At 45.2% G+C, this 10,683-nt stretch overlaps 1 protein-coding gene across 1 annotated transcript in view; it reads right to left on the reverse strand.

The window, feature by feature from the left end:
• Positions 1-10,372, reverse strand: part of Plxnc1 (plexin C1) — a 130,679-nt gene extending 120,307 nt beyond the window's left edge. The window contains exons 1-2 of the mRNA XM_028783039.1: positions 10,328-10,372; positions 10,061-10,201 (exon numbers count right to left, since the gene is read on the reverse strand). Coding sequence (XP_028638872.1) covers positions 10,061-10,201; positions 10,328-10,372 — 186 coding nt within the window. The remainder of the gene's footprint in view (positions 1-10,060; positions 10,202-10,327) is intronic.
• Between the last annotated feature and the right edge of the window lie 311 nt (positions 10,373-10,683).

The following is a 10,683-nucleotide window of genomic DNA, read 5'->3' on the forward strand; positions in this document are numbered from 1 at the left end:
GTCAGATGATCAACTACTGTCGTCTTGAGGTAGGGACCTGGGTTAGACCTGGCAATGCTGTACCACTTTGAACTTGTACTCGACCATCCAGACTACCCTTTGTCTATAAACTAGGACTAATGATACCTTACCGTGTAGATGCTGTTAACACCTGAATAAAAACCATGAGATTCTTAACATGTGGTCAGTATCGAATGGACAATAGCCTGTGGCTAGATTCCAAGTTCCCTTTGGGTAGGGGCCATCTTCCTCCCAGTTCAGTACTTTAAAAAATGATGCCATCAACATTTTTGTCAGTTGGAAGACATCCAGATATATTATCTTAATTCATAGTTTTATTAAAAGTTTTTAATTATTTTTCTGTGCCCCGGGGGACAGGGTGAGGGTATAGGTATGTGAACAAGGAGGTCAAAGGACAACATGCAAGAGATGGTGCTCCTCTTCCACTATGTGAGTCCCAGGGATTGAATTCCAGTTGTCAGGCTTGGCAGCAAGCCCCCTTAACTCCTGAGCCATCTCATCGGCCCAATACCCACATGTCTACTATGGTGGACATTAGTATGTGTCTTGAAAAGAAAAAAAAAAGACGCCCACGATTCTTTTTGGACAAAGCTAAACTCACAAATCCACTGAGCAGTTACATTCCTACTCCAGCATACCTTCATGGCACCCTGGCATTTGCTGTTTTCATTACCAGCTATTTGTCAGTTCAGCACAGGGGGCTGCTCCTCCTGGCACTAGATTTGCCCTGTAACTTCACACCATCATCTACTTAATCAATTCCCAGTGGATTTGGTGCACCTAATCTTACAAGACTACTCAGCAAATTCTGTGGACGCTCAGTAAAAATCAATCTCACTGATCATATACATTAAATACGACTTTAAAAAAAAAATCCCCCTTTAAAGCCAGGCGGTGGTGGCACACACCTTTAATCCCAGCACTCAGGAGGAAGAGGCAGGCAGATCTCTATTGAGTTTGAGGCCAGCCTGGTCTACAGAGTGAGTTCCAGGACAGCCAGGGCTATACAGAAAAAACCTGTCTTGAAAAACAAAAAACCATAAGAAAACAAAATCCACTTTTGAAATAGCAGCAGTTAGGTCTCAGAGTAGTAGGAAAGATCTGTGGCTCGTTTGAAAATGGCTCTCGAGCCGAGCTTTACAGGATGGTAGCCACTAACCACACGGGGCTATTTTAATTCAACTGAAAGTCCAGTTTCTCACTTATTCTAGCCATATGGGAAGCACTCACAAGTCACCCACAGACAGTGCCCTCATACTGGTGAGGGCAGGTGTAGGATACTTCCATCAGCACAGAAAATGTTCTACTGAACAAGGCGGCCCTGCAGAAAAGAGTTCCGTGCCTAGACCCAAGGGGGCAAGCAGGCCCTGTGCCAGCAAGTGATAAGCTTGCCAAGACTTGCTAACTCATGACCAACTCACAAGTTACACCATGACTTAGCTCAGAATCAAACAGCTTCTGGGCTTCTGGAAAGGTGTAGCTTAGAAGGAAAGAGAGGAGGCTAGTTAAACAACAAAAAGATTGACAGGATTCTCAAGTAAGCCCCAAGAAAGGTTGCTGCTTCCTCCCTCAGGAAAGCTCTGTACCACATTCAGAACTCTGACCTTCAACCTGAACGCAGTCGAATCTCCAGTGCTAACTTCCATGTAATTTAGGAAGCAAAAGTCACAGAACAAGCTGAAATGACACAGGAAACAGACAGGCAAATCCACAGTGAGAGACACTGTAGGCCCTAGAACCTGGCTTTTGAGGAAGCCAGTGGGAGAGAGAAAATTAAGTGGGAGGGGTGCTTTAGGCCAGAGGCACCCAAATGTGCTCTAGACACTGATTTGAACCAAATAATTTTAAGTGTATTTTTAATCAATTGTGAAATTTCAGCTATATTCAGCAGATAATCCTAAGGAATTACAGATAATTTTGTTAACTGAGATAATGACATTATAGTCACAGTTGGGAACACGATAATAATTTCTCAGAGAGGCATAATGAAATATCTTGGGGTAAATGTCATAGTGTCTGAAATTTGCTTTAAAATAAGAAGAGACATAAAATAATTTAGAAAAACACCATCCCTCCTTCGTGTTTGTTGAGTCAGGAGCTGCCTAGCAGCTGTTACAGGGTCTTGAGCCATCTACACTTGCAGGGCCACTGGGAAGATAGGAGGGAGTGTGACAAGGACCTGTTTACTTGACATCTTGAAGATGAGGCACCAGCATCCTTCAGCAACCCAAAGTAGGGCAGGGAAGCCTGGCTTTCTTAAAAGCACTTGTGTTTTTCGAGGTATGCCTTGCTGGGACCTACCAACAATTTCCTACGCAAGCTCCTGAGCATGGCGTGCTCACTGTAGATGCTGGGTGTGAATGGGCATGTGTCAGCGATGCTGGAATTAACATCCATCTGGAAGGCAATCTAGAATTTGTCATGAAAATTATAAAGCACGTATTCTTGGGCCCAGAAGACTTCCTGTGTGTGTGTGTTTGTGTGTGTGTAGACGTACATGCACAGGCATTTTGACATATATTCATTGTAACATCCTGTTATAAGTTAAAGTCCGGAGAAACCTCAATATTAGTAATAGGGAATTACGTAAACATCAGGATTCTGTAAATGATAGTGTAAGAATAAACAGGGTTGCAGGAATGGCAGTGTAAAAAGTAGAGTCCTCTTTAGCCATCAAAGCAGCTAGAAAGCACTTTCATTGTTCATATAGTATTTTAACATGTTATAGCAAATGTACATTCATATAAACACAACTGTTTCTAAATACACACATATATTTAATATGTGATATGTTCAGTAAAATTAGGAGGGGGAAAAAGACATCCCCTCTTATGCTTGTGTGTGTGTGTGTGTGTGTGTATACACCAATATACATACACAATATATATACACAATATACATACACACACAAATATACATATATACGCTCACTAGAAAGCTACCAGTGAAACGTCTTTCTACCAGGAGCCTGGAATGGGAAGTTAGGAATGGGTGGATTTCACTCGACTTCCTTGGTAATTTAGGGTTTTAGACAATGTCCATGTATTATCTGTAAAAATACAGACATACGGTTAAGCATGGTGGCACACAACATTAATTCCAGTACCAGGCAGAGACAGAGATCTGCTGGAGATTTGAGGCTAGCCTAGTTTACAGGCCAACCAGGGCTACATAGTGAGATCCTTATGTAAAACTAGTATATACACACACACACACACACAAACTCACACATACCTTAAATTTAAGAATATCTGAAGGTGGGCGTGTCAAACAGATTGTGCAAACAATGTGCTGGCGAGGAAAACAGAGGGAAGTTTGAACTTTGACTCCAAAGATCCCAAATGCATTATAGCCAGAGTTAGGGACGTCTGCTTTTGCTGTCCCCAGACTCATCTCTCAGTGACCAGCACAGGTTTCTGCTCACATCCCAAAGTCCACCCAGACCAGGGGCACAGGGGACCTCTTGGACTTTCGACTGCAGACGGGATGAGGCTATCCATGCAGAGAAAAAATCCACCGAGGCTAGAGAGAGCAAAGGAGACATTTCTCCTTGGCCCAGTTTAGCTGGGCGGCTTTGGCAAAAGAACAGGATCAGAGTAGTGGGGGAAAGAACCATGAGTCATGGCTACCCAAAACGGGTGGAACTTTGCATAAGAGAAACCTCATTCAATTCACAGGACACACTGCTCAGCCATGGTGTGGATTTTTATTTGTTGCTCTCAGCATACGACCTTAATATAGATCTAACCTGAAGTCACTCTGTGCCTCCTCTTCCTCTGTGTATATTCTTACATACGTCTCATCATCCAGCCTCACCTCCTCTGAGCAGCTCTCCCTGATTGCCTGTCTCTTCCCTGTGGCCACTGTCCTTTCTCCATCCCTCTGGTGTTCTTCTCTGTACTTTACTTTCTAAATGATTTTATCATTGGATAATTAATTTATTCATTTTCTGCCTTTGATCCCCCCCCAACACATACTCATCAGAAAGGTAAAGCTCGTCTCTTTGGCTCACCTTTGTGGCTGTTCTGAGATTGCTGCATCACTATGTGACCCTGGTTGGCCTGGAACTTACTACATAGACCAAGCTGACCTTCAACTCACAGAGATTCTCCTGCCTCTGTCTCCCAAGTGCTAGGATTAGCACACCCAGCTCTTTGGATTCACCCTTGTACCTGAGTAACCAGAAGAGTGTCTGGTGAAGGGGAAGCTTCAGAAAAAAAAATATTTATTAAGTCAAATGCTACTCTATTAGCATTCAAGATTTTATAAAGTTCTTCACATTCTTCCGGCCAAGGCCTTTGTAGAAAACAAATTTTCCCTGATGGAGAATTTCAGTTGATGTCAACATACTGTTTCTGTTGACATCTTCCTGAAGCCTCGTGGTAGGCTATTAACTAGCCCTGAGATTTCTGCTGCATCCAAAAATCTCCCGGCCGTGCAGCTAAAATTAAGGCGAGCGGAGATTTCCACAGCACAGAGTCACAGGACAGCTCCGTGCTCCACAGTGAGGACGATGAAGAAGAAAAAAATAAACTAAGCAAAACACTTATTTCTTTGTTCCTTTCCGATTGCTGTGAGATAGAAAAGCCATGCTCACAAAGCTAAGGTGTTTTAAGGCCTTTCTTTTCCTATTTCTCCTCTGAAACTGGTCAGTAGAAGGATAAATGAGCCAATTGTCTTCTTTATTCTTTCGAATAAAATGGCTTTTGAGAAACACTGGGAAGGAGACTTGATCCTCTCCCCTAGATACACAAAACAATTGTCTAATACTGTGTAGTGGGCCTTTGTAGTCAGGAATAAGAAAGAGAAAACAGGAAGAGGAAGGGGAATCTCTCCTGTTTTCGGTCTACTTTTCAAGAGAGTCAGAGAAGTATGTGGCCTGACTCTGAGTTCTAGACCTGCTTATTATTTGGAGCTAATTGTTCCGAGTCAGGGAGTCCCCAGTCTCACAAGCTGAGATATAACGGAGTGAATCTGAAATAAGTCTCATATGACATCCCACACAGCCAACCACGGAGCCTGGTTCCAAGCCTGACTCTTCCTGTGGTTTCAACTATTTGGCCCATTACATTTGCTCAGCCCTCCCCAGCAGCTCTGGGGCTGTGTTGGGTCCCTCTTCATCCTCCTTTTACATTTTGTGGAAGTACAGTAAGGTATTTCATTTTAAAACTCTCTCTTACATTCACTTGACAACCTTAATAGCCAGAGGTTGAGAGAGATTCTTCAGGAACGTCTGGTTTTTGAGTTTTGGGAACTGACTTAATTGGCTCCATGGAGTAGAGTATTAACAATACAGTCTGCCAGTGCGGATGAAGCCCTGCTGCATGCATGACATAGCTTCCTGTGCCAGCACCCCACCTCAGCAACAAGGAAATTGGGAAACCCTAGTTCTCTTATCAGGGGGCCATCCAAACAACGCAAGCTCAGAAAGTTTACTGTTCTTCAAAAGGAGTCTACCTGGGAAAACCTGGGCTCTAATGGTGATACAGAGGTCCCCAAGAGGCACTCCCAGGCCCAAGAAGAGGGGCTGAGCCCTCAGCTGCTCGAAACTGTCCCCAAGGAGGAACAAAGTAAAAACCACATAAGCCATGGCCCCTTCTCAGGAAACCTCAGACACTGGTGTCTCGGGATCAACCCAGTTGCCCTAACACCGGGCAGAAAAGTTCACAGCTCGTCCCAGGTCCCAGGCACTCTGTCAAGCTCTACAGATTACATTGAAACAGTAAATGCAGTTTTGCCAGAGGAGAAAAGCTTGGGCTCTAGGGACAGATTGTTTCCGTTCAAATCACCTTGAACCAGCTGCCTAATGCCCTAAAGCCCCGGGATTTCTCATTGATAAAGTGGGGACGGTCATAGTATTGACTTATAAGGATTAAATGAATTAACCCATGCTGATGCTGGTTCTGACGCTGGTTCTGATAGCAGGCGCATAGTAAGAGCTCAGAAAGGCTGGCTTTTATTAGTCCTTACCTGATCTTGCCTTATCTTTTATGCTTGTAAGAAAGGTTAATGGGCATGCATAAAGTGACAAATTTCACATTTCATGCATATTCCTCTACTACTTTTTTTTTTTTTTACCACCTGAAAGTGCTCAAAAAATCTCCCACTTTGTCCTTGAGATAAGGAGAGGATTTTTCTTACATGCAACAGAGTCAGCTCACAGGAGTCCAAACCACATGACACATGGAGTCTCTACCACAGTTAGAGAAGCCATGCGGCATGTGTTCCTCGGCTGGTAGACCCCACGTGACACGTGACAGCCTGTGGATTTCCAAACACTGAGTTCAGAGTCGGCACACTCTCTGCTGATTTCCGTAGAGATACTGACAACTTTAAAAAATGATCACATATAGCTGTATTCAGAAAGGAGGCAAAACGGAGAAAAGACGGGGAACAGGGTGCGGTCACGACTTGCTACATGACCACAACACCTGCTGAGAAACTGGCAGGGCAGGACCTTGGAGCGTCACATTTCTTCTGTTTTCCTACAATTTTACAAAGACAGAAGGTAGGCAATAAAGGTGCTAGCAAACCCTAAAGTCTCTAGGTTCTTCATGGCTTATCATCGGAATCTTACCTTTGGAGACGATATTGTCTTCTTTGGAGCGGTGTGTGTGTGTGTGTGTGTGTGTGTGTGTGTTTAAAGACCTTTTATAAAGTGATCCAGCATCTCGGCTCAAGTTCAAAATTGTGTTCCCATATAACAGAACACGACAGAGCTATTTAAAAATACTGTTTACAAAGGGTTTGCAGCAGCATTTTAATATAAGCCTCTTCCCTCATTAGCTGAAGGAAAGAAAGACGCAAAACTGGATACAGTCTGACCTCAACTATGTAAAAAAAGCACCCGAAATGCTGACAGCAGTTGCCTCTACATGACGCAATCAAGAATCATTTTTATTTTGCCTTCCTCTTATCCCCCTACTATCCTGCAACTCTCTATGTGAGCTTACAGTTCTTCCACAAGCAGGGAAAAAAAACCCTATTTAAATAGCCTGAGGTTTAAAATGGCACCAAAATTATATTAAAACACCATGAGGTTTGCAGAGATGGAAGAAGTCAGGTTTTCACTGGTGGTAAAAACAGAAACCGGCTGCCGGTTGCCTGCCTCATATCCAGCCAGGCAAGTACTACGGTGCCTGGCACGTGTCAAAATGCCCTCGCCTCTTGATCACTGTGAAACTGATGAGTCAGGCTGTGGGTGATCGGAGCCCTTTCTCCTCCCCCTCCCACTGACTGCATCAGGCTGGGGTCTGTTTCTTTGGTGCTCATGAATACCTCCGGGAAGAGGCTTGGAAGCCAAGCTTGTGACTCTCCGTGGTGTTCGTCTTCCCTAACAGTTCTGGAGAGAAGAGTGGCAAGAGGGAAGTGAGGCTCTTTTTGAATAAAAAGATCTGGGGATCATCTGTACAGGATCCTGGTTTGGGGGGGGTGTCTCCAAGTCATTTCAAAAGCTATATCCAAGAATTTGCACACTGACACATGAGACAGTCTGAAGGGAATTACCTACTGTCACTAGAGAGTGGGGCTGGGAGGGAGTCAGCCTCACCCCTCACAGCCTCTTGAGAGACTAAATATGGGGAGTGGTTAATAAGTATGGGGAGAAGTAAACACAGGGTCAGGTCAGGGGTTCCCTAAATCATAGGGTCGGCTTCCTCTCCGTAAGAAGCTCAGCAATAAGTGAACTTCATCTCAACACACCACCCCGCTGCTAAGATTCCCCAAGGGAAGTGCCTGGAAGCTGAGGCACAGGCTACAAGGTCCCGCAGCTGAGAGTTATGAATCCAGCCTCTGACGTTGTTCCAGGTTCAGATCTATGCACTGCCCATTTGTAACCTTGCCCAATCACTCAACAACCCTCGGCCTCCATTCTTCCATCTGTAAAATGGGGCTGGTGAGAGCTGAATTATTTAACATGCAGGAAACACTGTAGAAATGTTAAGTCATGGAACTGAAACAAAACAATGCCTGTCTACCCTTGTTAATTGAACCCTAAAGATGAGACTACTACAGGGGGGGGGGTCTCAAAGTGGTACCCCGTACAGAACATGAGGACCGGCAAGACTTAATCCCAACTGCCTCTCTGTTAACAGTGTGAAGCTGCAGCTTGGGCCCACCCCCTGGCTTGCAGCAAGACTGAAACTCGGACAGCTGCACACACGAATGGCTGAGCTGAACCCACAGGACAAGAGAAGCCAAGCCATCCCATGGGGGACTATTTATAGGCAAGTGTTCCTTCACCTCCAATTCTTCCTGTGACAGTCTGGTAGGCTCAGCTTGGGGAAACAGTGTTCTTGTCAAAACACTTGTCAAAAACATCCCAAATCTGAAGAGATAATTGGTAAGGAGACCCAGGAAGGATGGATAGAAGCTTCTTCTGCAGGGTTAATGGGCCTGCATGGCCTGACCAGGCTAGTATATCCACAGGCATCGCTGGGTGTCAAGTGTGCAAAGATTGGTGGGAATCTACTATCTACCTTTCCTTTCCCCAGGAAATGATCTAGCTCGATGAGAAAGACGATCAATGTATATTTAAAAAGAATGTGTATACAAACAAATTCCCTCCCATATGTTACTGGGTTTCCTCCAAAGGAAACAGACTCAATCAAATGCCTACCCAGCACTCGGCTCTGTGTCAGGCTGAGGGAATTCATGGCCCCCTTTACAAGAAGCTTAGAGTTGGTAGGACAAACATGAACCACAGAGCGTAGGTATCAAGGCAAGACATCAATAACAAGTCGAAAGATGATGCCCGTGGTGAGTTGCTCAGGGAATGGGGAGAACAAGACACCTCTAGGGGCTTGGACACCATCAGAGAGAAAGTAGGGTTGGAGCCAACTACAGAGGACTCAGTAAAGCATAGAAAAAAGGGGGAAAACCATTTCAGGTTAGGGGTAGGTATGATCAAAGTGTGGACACAGGACCATGTAGCAGCTCATATACATGCTTGGCTGGAGGGGGGCTGTGGGTGCAAAGCCACCAGATGAGGAAAGCCTCCCCCACCCCTGCTTGTCTAGTATAATCTCATTTTACATTTAGAGAAATGGAGGCTAAGAGAGGCTAAACGATCTGCCTAAAGGCAAGCAGAAGAGGGGTGGATGGCTGCAGGGAAACAGGGCTGCCAGTATTCAATTAAGAATCTGAGCTGAGGGTCAACTGAGTGGCTGCCGAGAGAGAGGTCAAGCAGTGTCACCCATCTAGGGTGACAGACACTGCAGTTCCCAGCCACGGCTGTTACTGGAGGCCACGGGAGACAAGCAATTCATGCTTGCTAATGATGCTGACAAGAGGACACTGGGTAATTTCAGATGAACCTCTTGGTGGTTCTGATCTGACTTTCTCCTCCTCCCCACTGCCCTTCCCCCTCCAGGTGAATTTAAAGAAAAAAACAAAAAAAAACAAAAAAAACAACTCAGTCTGACCAGGGTTCATCTATACCATGGGGGAAAACAGTCCTAGGAGATGAAAGACCAGGGGAATCTCGAAGAATTTCAGATCTCTAACCTCTCCCAGGCATGTACAGGTACAAAGGGCAGAAAACAAACCCCCTCTGTGGGTGGCGAGTGGGCTGGAAGGAGGGCACACCTGTTTCTTCTCCTTCTTCTTCTTTTCAAGCCTCTAATCGTTCGTCTCTTTGAAGTTGTGAGAAATAAGGTGCTTTGTACATTTCCAGCGTAAAGGAGCGAGAACTGAAAGGTTAAATGTCTCGGGAAGGTGAGTCAGGGATGGGGTAGGGGCTAGACCCACATTCTTCTCACCCAGCAGCTATGAGTAAGGAAGGGGACTTGGTGTGCCTCCTTCCCAGAAGACAGGTGGCTGGTGCCTCATTGGTGTGACGGCGGCAGGAGGGGGGAGGATCTACATCCAGATCGCTAAAATATCTTCCAAGCTTTTTCAGGACAGGGTATTAGCAAAAGCGATGTCAGGTAGAGTCTTGTGTAGAACTCAGGAGAGCATGAGAGGAAGTTTAAAACAGGCAGGTACTAAGTGGAGCTTATCAAAACTAGACATCAGAAGGAAGAAGCACAGAGAAACCGACCTTAAGTAACTGGCCGTCTCCGGTCCCCAAGAACAGAACAGTCCTGTTCAACACCACTGTGCCATAAACAGACGTCAGGTCAGAGTGGATCAGTGTAGACGCTGCAATTGGCTGGACCCGTTCAGGCCGATCCCCTTCTTTCTACACAGAAAGGAACAAATAAGGGAAAAAATGATCATTTTTTTTTAAACATCAGTACTTCTCTTTATATCGATAAAGTACCACTCACAAACTCTTAGGAAGTCTGCGTTTCTGAGCAACAGATACGTTCTCTTCAACAGGACCCTTGAGAGCAGCTTTCACTGGCTTCATCTACCAACTTGCCTTGCTCGCCCAAGCCATGGAAAGTATCGTGCTTAACTATACACGCTAGCCATCTATGTCACGCGTCTGGCACAACCCTGTTTGAGCTATGACGCAGAGTTCTGTGTTATCGCCGGAAGAGAAGCCATTTCTGAACTGGGGCTAGGGAGGTACTATATTGTTTGCAGGACTCTGCTGTAGTCTGTTTTAGTTAGATATTGGCTTCTGTGACTATAAACGTGAACATGTCCCAAGAGTGACCTCAGACTATCCTATTAGGTAGCAGGGTCCTATCAGTAGGGCAGCAGAGAGGCAGAGAG

The sequence above is a fragment of the Grammomys surdaster genome, unplaced genomic scaffold (genome assembly GCF_004785775.1).
Source record: "Grammomys surdaster isolate TR1022 unplaced genomic scaffold, NIH_TR_1.0 958, whole genome shotgun sequence".
NCBI lineage: Eukaryota > Metazoa > Chordata > Mammalia > Rodentia > Muridae > Grammomys > Grammomys surdaster.